General features: G+C 41.9%; 2 protein-coding genes across 7 annotated transcripts in view; one reads left to right on the top strand and one right to left on the bottom strand.

Moving 5' to 3' along the window:
- The window catches only part of bcar3 (BCAR3 adaptor protein, NSP family member), a 51,877-nt gene extending 43,253 nt beyond the window's left edge, over positions 1-8,624 (top strand). For all 4 annotated transcript variants that reach the window (XM_075485958.1, XM_075485959.1, XM_075485960.1 and 1 more), the window contains 11 exons: positions 141-257; positions 514-749; positions 2,099-2,199; positions 2,460-2,594; positions 3,494-3,688; positions 3,956-4,584; positions 5,173-5,288; positions 5,664-5,835; positions 6,133-6,244; positions 6,576-6,779; positions 6,875-8,624. In XM_075485958.1, coding sequence (XP_075342073.1) covers positions 141-257; positions 514-749; positions 2,099-2,199; positions 2,460-2,594; positions 3,494-3,688; positions 3,956-4,584; positions 5,173-5,288; positions 5,664-5,835; positions 6,133-6,244; positions 6,576-6,779; positions 6,875-7,053 — 2,196 coding nt within the window. In that variant the 3' untranslated portion in view covers positions 7,054-8,624. The remainder of the gene's footprint in view (positions 1-140; positions 258-513; positions 750-2,098; positions 2,200-2,459; positions 2,595-3,493; positions 3,689-3,955; positions 4,585-5,172; positions 5,289-5,663; positions 5,836-6,132; positions 6,245-6,575; positions 6,780-6,874) is intronic.
- A 114-nt stretch (positions 8,625-8,738) lies between these two features.
- Positions 8,739-13,617, bottom strand: part of fnbp1l (formin binding protein 1-like) — a 44,864-nt gene continuing 39,985 nt past the window's right edge. For 2 of the 3 annotated variants that reach the window (XM_075485964.1, XM_075485962.1), the window contains one exon: positions 8,739-13,521. In XM_075485964.1, the coding sequence (XP_075342079.1) occupies positions 13,381-13,521 (141 nt within the window). In that variant the 3' untranslated portion in view covers positions 8,739-13,380. The remainder of the gene's footprint in view (positions 13,522-13,617) is intronic. The other variant, XM_075485963.1, reaches the window with a different exon arrangement.

The following is a 13,617-nucleotide window of genomic DNA, read 5'->3' on the forward strand; positions in this document are numbered from 1 at the left end:
ACATTTCTTTACTGTAAATGTAAAAGCTCCTGGTCCAGTGTTTTATTTTTCTATTTACAATTGATGCCGCACCTTTCACTTCTAGTTTAATTAGAATAATTACAGGTTAATAATTAGATGGTTTTTCATTTTTCCTTCAGGTGGTGATGCTGAATGAAGCTTACTCCAGAGTTGAGTACCGGCTGGAAGGAGAATCATTCGACAGCATCCCTGCGCTCATTAGATATTATGTTGGCAACAGAAAACCTGTCTCACAGGTGGGTAATACTGATTAGTTTTTTCTTTATTGTTTAGTTGTTAGTAGCTTTCTCCTTTCAAACAGATAAGATAATAAGCACAGGCTGTGTTAGTCAATATTATGGATGTACAGTAAACCTGTAAAAGACATCCAGAAGTTCTGTTGTGATTCAACAAAACAATGAATACAGTTTTACCACATTGCTGACAATAATCTGTTCGAATACGTGGACGTTTCTGAAAATTGCCTTCTCCTCTTCTACCTGCCCTCTGAAGGTGGTTGGGGCCATTATCTTCCAGCCAATCAACAGGGTGCTGCCGCTGCGCTGTCTGGAAGAGAAGTATGGACTGTCGACCAATCAGAGAGAGACCGAGCTCATGGCACAGGAGAGGCGGAGCCAGAAACGTCTGAGCCTCAACATTATCAATGGACACACACACGACAACTCCCACACCGTGCACGACGGCACACACTGCCAGGAGAATGGCTTGATCCGGAGCTGCCAGTTCAGGTCCGTACACTGGAAACTAACACAGTCAACATCAAACCGGCAAATCCTTCAGTGGCCCTAATAATGTGTGTTTGTTTGAATACTGTGTTAAAGGCTGTTTAGCTCCAAGCAATACAAGATTTTTACTGAAAGTGGGCATTGGGCTTCAGACCAAATACTATGCCGTCTGCTGTAAATGAATAGTGGAGACTCACATTTCCTCAGCCAACTCCTTGCTTTATTTGTCTTTCACTCACACACCATGAAAGCCCTTCCCACGGTTAAGCTTTTAACTTAGAGCCCCAAGCTGTTTACATCCATCACTCCAGCTAAAGGTTGAATATACAACATGTTCCGTATGTATCATAAGTCCTCCATAGATTAAATAAAAAGCTGTTCTGACAGAAGCAGAAGTGTGTAACTTCACATAGCATTTGAGTGCATTAAGGATAATGTATGGGGCCTATATCTGTGTGAGAAAAAACAGAGCTGGAGTGAGAAAAATAAATAAACATATGGTCAGAACAGAAAAAGGAGACGGGGGATACACAGTAAGCTTGGTAAGTCTTGGTACCCCCACCCACCCACCCACCAACCTTTAGAACACTTCAGAACATAGGAGGTGTTTTTATGAAGTTCCAAGACACATCCTGAGCAAAATCCGCCATCAGCGCTTTGGCTGAGGATTTCTACTTTGAATCTCTGAAAGGCGAAGTCAGAAAACCTTCTATGTAGACTATTTGGAGGAGCCAGCACCAATCGGTCCAGTAATGAACTCTCAGCTGGGCCGGAAAGCTCTCTCATCTTTATGCTGCTAGCTCCAGGAGTGCCAGACTAGATAGGCCTGAGAACAGGATTAGCTCCTGGAGTTAGCGGCTTCCACGGTGCACAAGCCTGACCCTGCTTCTGCAGTGGTGTGTGATTAGTGGTGTGTGCTTCTGGCACACACCACTAATCCTGGGAACGGGACACCCTGTTGGAGCGCCAGGCCAGCTAGAAGCTCTGAGTTTCCCCAGCTCCCAGAGTAAGCACAGAAAGTGAATACATACAAGTGCTGAACCTTTCAGGGCTCTGGTTCAGAGATGTATGACTTTTTTAAACTGAGCTTAACTGAATTTACGATCATAAAATATTGGAAATATGAATGTGTGGCTGAATTACATCTATATTAGAGTTGCTCATTCATTGAATGAAGAAGGAGAGTTTTTTTTCTTTACAAAAACTTAGAAATGTATCTTTGAAGGTACACAGTTGAGTGTTTAGAGGGTGTATAAATGCCAAAGTGGGTTTTATTTATTTCAGTCTTGTCTCTCCCATGTTGAATATGAATATTTTAACTTGCAGAATTTTTGCCCTTATGTTTCATTCAGGTTGAAGGATCGCTGTGGCAGCCAACCGGCAAGTCTCAATCAAGTCCAGGAGCGGCGACGGCCACTCAAGGCGCACCAATCGGAGAGCGTTCTACCTCTTGGTAAGTCAAATTTAGGAGGCTATGACTCTTGTCTAAGACTAAATCTGACAGTTGTTGATCAAGGAGCCCTGCAGTTGGCCAAGTGTGTAAATAATTAGGTTCAAAATTAAATTATAAGAGTTATGATGGAAAATAAACTATTACATGTGTTTTATGAATCTCGCTTCTTCATCTTTAAATCTCCTGATTTCTTTCTTTGTTGCCTTTTCTATCACTTAAACTGAGTGGTCTGATTTGTTCCGTTGCCCTCTTCTCTCCAGGATCCAAACCGCAGCCCCTGCAGTCCGCTGACCCATTCCTACTCAGCCCGAACCCCAAGTCTCCAGTGTTTCGAACAGGCAGTGAGCCAGTGCTGAGCCCCTCTGTCCCACGCAAATCAGCAGAACTTCTAGCAGGTAGACATTTTGGAATCAAATGAAACTTAACTGTCACCTAGCCGTGTGTTTAACTCTGTTATTAAAGCAATCCTTGTACTAAGATGAACCGCAGTAGTGCTGAGATATCGTACAGATAGATATTTATCATGTATTTTCATTTTCTGTCTTTTTTTAATCTTTTTTCCATCTAACATTTTTTTTATTTTGAATTTAAACTAAATTTAAGTTTAAGCTCACACAAAGCTTCAAACTAAGTCTTATATATTTACATTTGCTTTGCCTCATACAGTGTTGCATCAAAGGTGCAGAAAATGCACAGAAAAAGACACAGACACAAAGTAGAAACTAAAAGAAAAGCCAAGACAAAATGAATAAAAACATAAATCAAACCGTAAACTGTAGTTAAGGAGAAGTACGGTATTTGAGCTTAGAGTTTCCACTCTTTTTCACACCTGCCCTAAAACCCCTCACCACTCCTCAGAATACCATTCAAGAATAAAATAAAGCAGCCTTGTTCCAAACCCCTGAAATACTGCACACTTTTCTAATTGGCTGGACTCGCATATAAATGAATGAATTGAGGAAAAAGGCAATTCAGTCTGACTTAAAGGCTAAAAATAAAACTGCCCACCAGGGGCCAATGAGAGCTTCTGTCGGGGTTGTAAAAGTAATAACTTGCTGTCCCTTCTAAATGTGCATTTAGAAGCTCTCTCCATATTTGCTCCTGCTGTCATTTGAAAATGAGTAGGAAATTAATCACTTTATTATCAGATAGCAAATGAGACTGACACTGTGTGCCACTGACAGCAACAAATTGTGTATGATACCATCAACAACTCCTGTTGCAACATTAAATCATTTCAGTTCCCCAAAAATAATGTGAACGATAAATATGTAATAATAGTGTTTGTCCTCAGGCCAGGCCATCCGGGGCTCTGACAGCCAGCTCTGTCCTAAACCGCCTCCCAAACCCAGCAAAGTGCCGCTGGCCCGACTGCCTCGCTCCCCCGCCCTTCAGCCCCTGGTGCCTCCCTCCACCTGCCTGAGCCTGGCTGCTTCTCCTCTGAGCTCCACAAGTGTGGAAACTCCTGGCTCATCCTGGAGAACTGGAGGTAACTGTTTTTATTTTCTCAAAAATGCTCCTGTAGATAGTTTGTCTGTTAAAAAGTCCAAATATCTCAACTGAAACTACAAATGGGAGGAAGATGACTTTAGTTGGAACAAACTTAATCACATGTTTAGACTATTTTCACTGAAATATTACAGGCTCGTGCCTTTTCATTTTTATGAATATAGACGTAGTATATCTTTAAAAACTGCCCAGGAACTCCAGGGACATTTATTCTGGACCAGTTAACAAAGATAAGTGTGTTCCACAGCCGCCCAAGGCCCCCCTGTTCCTCCGGTGAAGCCCCAGAAGTTCCAACGCCAGCTCCTCCCTGCAGACTCCCACAGCTCATCCGCTTCTGTAGTTTCACCTGCCGAAGGCGTTCAGAATCCAGATTCAGAGGCGAAAACAGGACCCACTGTGTGGCTGCAGCCAAGTCCTGTAGACCAGAGGTCCTGCAGCCCGCAGGAGTGGGACCAACCAAAGTCACGGAGCTCTGTAACGGACCACATCCCTGAGCTTCATCCGGCACTTTGCAGCTACGTGGAGCGGCTGAAGAGGGAAGGGGAGGGGGGCGTGGAGGAGGGAGGACGAAGAGGGCTGGACAGAAGCTCCTATCACCATGCCATCGCAGCCCTGGAAAACACCAGTGAGGAAGAGGACAATGGAGGGAGAGAGGAAGAGGAAGAGGAGGACAAAAAGAGGGGAAAAGCGAGGCATGGTTTTCAGCGGCCAGTTATAGATGCAGAGTCGATGTTCAAGCCGGCAGAGTTTGGATCCAGACTTCTGCCACCTGAAAACAAACCGCTGGAGATGGTTGTTCTGAAGAGAGCGAAGGAGCTGCTGCTCAACCACAATCACCAGAGTATAGCCAGACACCTGCTGATGGCCGACTGCCAGGTACACACTCACACTCCCAGCCGTGGAACACCTGTCTTCATCACTGATTTAAAACTATCAAACTTATTCAGGTTTTCAACAATATCAAGATCATTTTAGCTTGAGGCAGCTCTTGGGTTTGTGTTGTTTCACCTTCAAAGCCTTTTTGTTACGATCAACCTGACAATATTTAGAAAAATGTTGTTAAATGATCTAAAATGAACCTATAAAAGATTTTTAAAATTCTGTTCAGGAGCACCATGCAAGCAGTGTTATTGGTATCACGTATGAGCAGAGCAGTGTTTGCATGTTAGTAAATGCTGATGCAAAGATTAAGAAGTCTTAGAATGTGGTTTTATACGTGTTTTGTTTTTTGTTTTTTTAAGTAATCGAGCACAAGACCTGAGACTGTCTGTAATCTGTCAGCATGTTTACTGCTACTGTTACACACATCCTGCACAATACTGAGAAAACCATTTTCATCCATTTTTATCTGCTGCTGCTATAAAAATGATCCTCAGGTTGCAGAGAAACACCCAAAGATGGATGATAAAATATAACTGAGGACTGTTTTATGAGCCTCTTGTAAAACTTTTCATCACCCTTCAGGTTGCGAGGATCCTCGGGGTGACTCCAGAGCTGAAAGGTCAGATGGGCGTGCCCTCTGGTCTGGAGCTCGTGACGCTGCCACACGGCCGCCAGCTCAGGCTGGACCTGATGGAAAGGTACACATCACATACAGTTATAAATATGCAGTTACAGATGTACTAGTGTTGTATGAAGTAACTGTTTCCCTGTAACAAGCGCAGTTAAACATGCGGAGGTAGTAGGGAAATGCTCCTGTTTGAGTCAGCAGAGGATATTTTTACCTCTTATTCACACTGTCAACTTTCTCTGGGGTATGTAACGCTCATGACAGCAGCTAATTGTCTTATAAAGACCACTTAACAATGAATCCCTGCATCAAACGTCATTTCTCAAGACAAAACACCCCCCTGAATCAGAGGATCAGAACAAAAGCTGAGCGAGCACAGATAGGACACAAACACTGCTGCTAGGTTGTGTTGATAATTCACCTTTTTCTCCCTTTCGTCTCCAAGGCACCACACCATGGCGATAGGGGTTGCCGTGGACATCCTTGGATGCACAGGCAGCGTGGACGAGCGGGCATCCACCTTGGATCGCATCATCCTCGTTGCTATGGAGCTGAAGGATACAGTGGGCGACCTGTATGCTTTCACGGCTCTGATGAAAGCTCTGGACCTGCCACAGGTAACACGCACACACGCACGCACACACACACACACACACACACACACACACACACACACACACAAAACTCATGCACTGAATGAAACACACCATAATATCAAACACAGAAATAACGGAGTGAAGTTTAAAAAGTTTAAAAACAGTGATTGAACATTTAGTATAAAAATGTATAATCTTCCAGATTTGTTTCTCATTCCATGTTTTCTCTGAAATGAATCATCACTAAAATGGTCTTTCTGTTAATATTTGAAGTGCTTTTTGATTCACTCTCCTTGATGTTTGTCATTGATTCTCCAGATCAGCCGCTTGGAAGAAACGTGGACGACTCTACGAAGGAACTTCACACAAACTGCCATCAGCTACGAGAAAATACTCAAACCTTTTTACAAGAACCTGTACGAAGGCACAGGTAAATGGAGAAATACTGCTGGGATACACCGGTTGAACATGTTGATTGTCTGACAGCGTTTCTCTTCAGGATTGTGAGATGTGTCTCTGTTGCAAACATTATTTGCATGTACCCCCCTGTACAAAATACAAGGAGTCATCCTTCTTGTGGATAGACCTCCTGTCTGATAGACAGGCACTAAGGCACAAGTGGCAAATATGAATGCAGTAAATACACCTCCACACACTCCTGGTGCTCTTTTGTTTCAAATTCACAGTAAAAGAAAAAAACTAATTCTATCTATCAGTCAGGAACTTGTCTGTTATTAACACTGATCTCCACTGACCTGCAGCCTCCTCTCCTCTGGAGATCTGTGTCCCTCTCCTGCTGCCGCTCCTCACCTTGATGGAGCGTCCGTCCATCACACCTGAGGGGGCGGAGCTCTGGGAGACCAGCGACCAGGGCTGTGACATCATGCTGCGCCACCTGGAGGCTGCACGCGACGTTGCGCACAACACACAGAGCTACACGGCCAATGCACAGAAGATCTTACAAGGTAGAAACATAACAGAAACTAAATACGATGAGTTTTTTTTTTATTCTTTTCTTCTTCTAGCTTCATAAAAACCCATCTGTGTGTTTGGTCGTCAGGGTTTCAGTGTGATGAAGACCTGCTCGAAGTGTTTAAGACGGACTTCCAGTTGCGGCTGCTGTGGGGAAGCCGTGGAGCCATGGTCAACCAATCAGATCGCTACAACAAATTCAACCTCATCCTCACCGCATTGTCACGGAAACTCGAGCCTCCTCCAAAAACGCAAACTTTAATCTGATTCAATACAAGCAAATGCAAACATGACACACTTTGGAGCAGTGGGATCAGAAAACAGAAAGACACGTTCTCACCAGCAAGGCCGCAAACTACCCTCAGTGCTTAGGATACATTCCATCCATGATACATCTGTTCACTTCACAAAATGATATTCTTTGTGATAAGGGGGCATAGTCCCTGCCAGCAAAACTGCAGACTGTCAGCCACAACCAGGTCAAAAATCAGTTCCAAGAGGAGTCCCACTCTTTCTTTCTTAATTAAGTTTAATGTGAGTCGAGGGCTCACTGCCTTGTCAAGTCAGTTTTAGCCATATATCCTATCTTACATATTTACCACACAAGCCTTTACAGTCTGTACAGCGTACGTCCGTCTGTCCTTTGAATGGGAAGTGAAGAAAAATGACCTTTAACTCTAAACGGAGGAAAAAATAGAAGACATTTTCAGGGAAAGCAACGGGTCAGTGAGACTTACAGAAGATGCTGTTGGAATATAAAGACAGCAGAGCAAAATGACAGAACAGACTATCAGAATGACTGAACTGTAATCAGAAGAACTGTTTCACAGTTCAATGTACATCCAAAAAAAGCTATCAAAAAGCCCATCATCACTCACCAAGTTTTACACATGAATGCAACCTACGAGCAGAGAATGAATCACTCCCAAACATCAACACAGTGGGTTTTAAATCAAACCGTTTCATTTATTATGCAGGCTCATTCCTGCACAGAAACTGAACTATTTTGTGTTTCTTTGACACTTCACCTGGTCTAAAAGTTCTTCATGAACCACACGCAGATGCTTGTAAGAATGTGATCCCTAAGCTTTGTTCATAAGATCATGTTCATTGTTTTTAGTAGACTGTGGCAACATGTTTGTCAGTTTTGTACTCACCAGTGTACGTTGCAGTGATCAGAAGACACGGGTCACAAATTCCACAAATCCCTTTAAAGTTTCAGTACCACCAACATGACAAAATAACGGTTACGATGCAGATTTATTATGCTGAAGTAGCTTCTCCTGTTAAAACGGAGCGAGCGATGCTCGAGAACACCACAACAACAAACGTCTTCAAGGGATCCTAAAATTTAGAATTGTCAATATACCCTGATTTATCTTTTTTTAAAAGGAGGTTTTCTCGATAAAAACAGAGAAACGAGTCACCTCTGTGGACTGTGGAGGCAGATATATTTATTCAGTAATATAATGAATAACTCGTGTCTCACATGCATGCAACGTGATGATCTTTGATCGAAAACAAGCTGGATTAACAAGCAAAAAACAGTTTATAAATAGATAATTCACCTGGTAATTGTTTCACAGCAACAGAAAATGAAGCCTGCTTTCTGTATCTGTGACATCATGCTGAGAAGTTTCTTATGGACAAACACAATGAAAAAAGAATCTCTGAACTATGTTCACAAATGATACTAGAGCTGTACATAATTCTGAAGCATGTTAATAATGGACTGTATATACTTTCTGTAGAAGACAGACTGTAAAAAATGAAATTTTAATGTTTATATTATTATGAACTTCTGCGATAAGATTTAATAAATAAACTTTATGATTTGATGTGCTCGTCTGTCTTTATGATGTGCTGAATCTCTGAAAACAGCTTAGATAAAGATGGATAAATGTCTGAATGTGGTGTCGCCTCCTCCCTGCAGTCACAGAAACAACACACCCTTTGTTCCATTGCTGTTTATTTTATTAGAACAATACTTTGCAAGAAGAAATAAAAACATTTTGTTCACAAAGTGACCAACAACATTCAAAGCAAAGACGATGTGCACGACAATATGGAGAGAAGTACTGCCATTGATTACAACATGATAAAAACAGAGTTGCATTGTTAATATCCTGCCAACACACCTTGTACTTTCTGCTGTTTTTATTTTTCATTTAAAAATGGTTAAAACAGCCGAGTGGTTTTTACAGCGGAGGTCGCGGTATAAAGTTTCAACAGGACGTGCGATTGTGAGTTTAAAAAGAAAACAGGAATGTGGAGAAGAACATATCTGGTCTGAAGAGGCCCCACGCTCTCAGTGCACATCTGTTTGTACAAGAACTTACTGCAGGTTTATCCTCAAAGCTGATTTATTAGTCTGTACTTTTCATGATAATCAGTTACAGTACAGCGGTGATTACAATACAGTATTATATATTATTGATAAACAAAAAAAAAACTGTTTATATAAGCCGTTCAGGTTTATTTGCTCATTTAAAAACTGCTGCATCACAGATTATATGTTCTCCAACAGCAGCTTTGACTAAAGGGACAGTTCAAGCAGGTTGTCAGGGACAACGTAAGAGGGGAAAACAAAGAGTGAACCATCTTTTAAAGAGTTTGTGTGATATACGTGAGGGGGGAAACTAAAACCTACTGTTTTCCTGTTTATTATCAGCTCTGCAACACAAACTTAACAATAGATTTACTCCACCAAGAAGGAACTTAAGTTTTAGTGCCGATGATGATCGAGCCAAAACAATCATATGAACTTTCTGTCTTTTTACCATCTCACTAAAAAGTTGAATTCTTTGGGCACTCTGTTCTACAAAACCTGGAACTGGAAGACATCAACTTCTGGTGACATGTTTAACCATCTATAGACTAAAGAGTCGTGAAATAAATCAGCAATTAGTTTGGGAAATCAACACTAAATCTGGTTTGCAAAACTTTGACATCAGATATAAACAAAACAAACAAGAAGCATAGATGGATCTCTGTGGTTGTTAATCAGATATTAAACACAATAACCTGACAGAAAGGGATAGGTTTTTTTTTCATTTTACACCATTTTGCAGCCCAAAACAAGTTTAATTCCCTCAGTGCTGAGGGAACCGGAAGCGTTTGGGACTTTTTTGCTACCTGTACATTTAAGAAGCCAGCAGGTTTAGCTTTGTATCAAGGCAACAGAGAAACAGATTTTTTTTTTTCAACAAAAAAGGTGAAAAAAAAAAATAAAAAAATCAAGTTATGGAACATGAATTTTCATGAAAAAAGTCCAACTAATCCTCTGTGTGAACTGAAGAACCATCACGGGTGGAAGCTGCGACGGTGAAAGGGAAAAAAAGTTCAAGTAACAACATCTACAGCATCGTTCTGAACATTTCACAGCTTCATCGAAGGAACCAAATAAAGCGTGTCCGCCTGAAGGTTAGGTTAGTTTGATATGAGAGGAATGGTTAACGGCCTTTCTAAAAACAGTCTGAAAGTGTGGCCTCGTTTGCATGTATATATAAGACAGACACCGTGAGCAGTTTACTGATGAATGGTTTCAAAGAATCGAGAAAATCGAGAAAAAGAAATTAGTCATCGTTCATCGAGTTACAAAAAGAGTATAAAATCATCTGGAAAGGAAATTAGAGCCGTTTTTGTTTAGTGGTCATTCATGAAGTTCACACGCCTCAGCAGACAACACAGGCCATCACTCGTTCATTCATTCACTTTTTCATTTAATCAGATTCAAATGCTGTTGTACATCAGGGCAAAGTGCATCGGTTCAACTCAAACCTTGTTGTCTCTCTTGAAGAGGGTCAGTCAAACAAACCTTTAAACAATCACCATGGAAACACATTCAGCATGAAAAAAACAGATGTTAATATGTACAAATCATTCAATGGCTAAAAACTAACGTCACGCATGTCGCACACGTGTGCATACATTTACACGTTAAAGCCAAACATGCTAATCTGGAGCATGGTGTTTTTGGCCCGTTTGGCTTTCCATACATGATGCTACTACATGCGTGCGTGTCGTCACATTCACAAATTCAACTGATTACAAAGAATAAACTTTTCATGGAGACACAGCTTAAGCGTCTCCCGAGGAAGTAAGAGGGGAGCCCAGCTGGCTGATGGGAGATGTAGTCAAGCAAAAACAGCACGAGGAGTAAAAATCCCTCCCCAGTGAAAATAACATGAAAGTTTAAGGCAGAGTCTGGAGCTCCTCTTTGTATTCTGGTGCTTCTAAAAGTGGTCCAGTCCAGATGGAGCCGAGCTGTGGTTTGGTGAGGGGAGGCTGCCATCTGCTGGTCGACTGGTGGAATCACACCCCGGGATAAAAAGAAAAGAAAAGAGAGAGGAAGAAGAGGAAGAGAGGTCCTGTATTCACCTGGGTCCTGCTAACTGCCTAACGAGCTCTGACAGACATTACACAGACATAAATAAATCATGCTTCATTAGCACAACAATGCATTCAACATACTACACGGCTGGAGTTGCACACACCCACACACATACACACACTCACACACACACACACAGATGAAACATAAGGTCATGTCTGGGAGACGTTAAAAACATGCGACTGGATGAGAGTGAGGGCGGGCGTGAGGAGCAGAGTGGCTCAGGCAGGCAGACATCACCAACAGAGCACAGATGATGACAGGAGTGAGGCAGAGCAGAGCAGCACTGATGGTGTTAGTGGCAGAAAACATGGTGAGACTACTTGACCCTGATAATGACTTTCAGTCTGCTGCTTTTCTCTCCTCTGGAGTTACACTAAGTCTGTGGATGGAGTTACTGTGTGGGTGACTGAAACAGGCTTTAATGGTCACCACATAGAGATGTGCAGCTGCAGTTATCTTCTCCCTGTCTGAATGTTTTTACTTTCTGTCGCTTGTAACACAAAATAACTCCTGCGTATCAAATGCTTTACTGCCTGTTCATGCTTTTGGGATCTTTCATTCTATCACCTTCCCAAAATGCTGATTATGGTTATGTGAGCATGCAGACATGCAGACCTCCCGCCAAGCCACGCTTAATCTTTCTACCTCTCCCCCCCTCTCTCCTTTCTGTGTCTTAAATCATCCCCACCACCAATAATCAGCAATCAGCGTGAGCCCTCCACCAGCCAATCAAATCGCCAGGCCACTCTGCAGCCCTCAGGAACCTGCAGTCACATAGAGGAGAGAGCAAGTTACCAAACATACACTCACAACTGATGCTAAAATGGAGGCTTGTTTTTGTTTTACAGAATAATAAAGCAGTTCACCGAGAGAAACTTTTGGATTTAAGTTCAGAGTTGAGTCGGTTTACTTTCTGTTCAACTGAGTCACTGTGTGGACGAAGAAAAAAAGCTCCACAATATCTGAGACATCTTGTAGTTTCCGTCTGCGCGCTATGTGAGTAGGACACGATCTCTGTACTCATTTTCTTCTCGGACAGAACTTAAATATCTGTCAGGTTTTCAGGCTGTGAAAAATGTTGTTTATCCAATATTTCCAGGTAACTGTAAGAAGGGATGACAAAACTGCCAGGAAATACGTGGCAGTAACTTTTGCACTTTTACAGCTGCTTTCAGGCACTTAGTGCTTGGCTGCGCCCTGTGATAATAATGACATTCAGCTGGCAGAGCTACTGAACGATAACCTGCGGAACTTTTATTATCATGATTCCAACAGCAACTATCAGCAGAGTAGGTTTTAAGTCAGCGACTCAACAAACGAACAAGTCATTAAAGAATCACGAGAAAATCCTGCAGAACTTCCAGAAAAACTGACACACGTTGAAAGTGGCTGGCAATAGAGAAAAAACATCACATTAAGCCATCCACATGCTCAAAACTCTTAGTCCTTGTGTTTGTCATTCAAGAGCCTTGAACGCTCAGTTTTGCTCTCGTAAAAAAAAAAAAAAAAAAAAAAGTCTGACATGAAAAGGTTTTTCTCTTTCAGGTGAATTCTGTAAGAAAACTGCAATGTGGGAGATTTCTCCTTCAGTGAGTTATTACTGCAGCTTAATCCAGTCAAAGGATGATGGCACAGATAACAAAAGAAATATAAAGTGCATGTATACACACACACACACACACACACACACACACACACACAGTGAATATGCAGAAATAAAGTCTGGTAAAAAGAAAATATATTTCACTTAAAATTGTGTTTAAAAAAAAAAAAAAGTTTAAAATCAGGGAGTTTGATCAGCAGTTAGAAAAAAGACATTTAAAATAATTAAGAGACTGAGTAAAACAAAAATATATTGTTTCTAATATATTAACATAAAACCATCTTGAATGTTTGATCGATGCGCAGTGGCACGAGGCTCAAACAGCAGTGGACACGTTTCACACACACACACACACACACAAGTGCCTCATATATAGAACGCAAACGGGTTCCTCCTATTCGTCTCTGAAACATCAGCCCCAAAGATATGAGAGAATGAAAAGAGTAACAAGGAGACGGAGGGTAAGGAAAGTGGAACAGGGGAATGGATGACAGATGTCCATGCAGATGCTCGGGTTCTGTCTTTCTCCGGTTGTGCTGTTACACTGAGAGGAGGGCAAACATGAGGGAAATGACACACAGAGGACAGTGTAGCTTCAGATGTAGGTGACGGCACCTTTGCTGTTTTTCTCCATAGTTATTTCTACATAGGAGGTGGGAACGTAGCCTTCGTCGCCGCTCTGCTTTCTCGCCCGCGTCCAGCCATCGCCTTTATCCTCTTCGATGATGTACAAAACCTGAAAACAGCCAGATGGGGGACTTTTAAACAAGAGTACTTCAGACGGTGTGTTAACATGTCAAACATTAAATAAGTACAACCTGCAACTGAGGCC

This window comes from Odontesthes bonariensis, chromosome 15 (genome assembly GCF_027942865.1).
Source record: "Odontesthes bonariensis isolate fOdoBon6 chromosome 15, fOdoBon6.hap1, whole genome shotgun sequence".
Lineage (NCBI taxonomy): Eukaryota > Metazoa > Chordata > Actinopteri > Atheriniformes > Atherinopsidae > Odontesthes > Odontesthes bonariensis.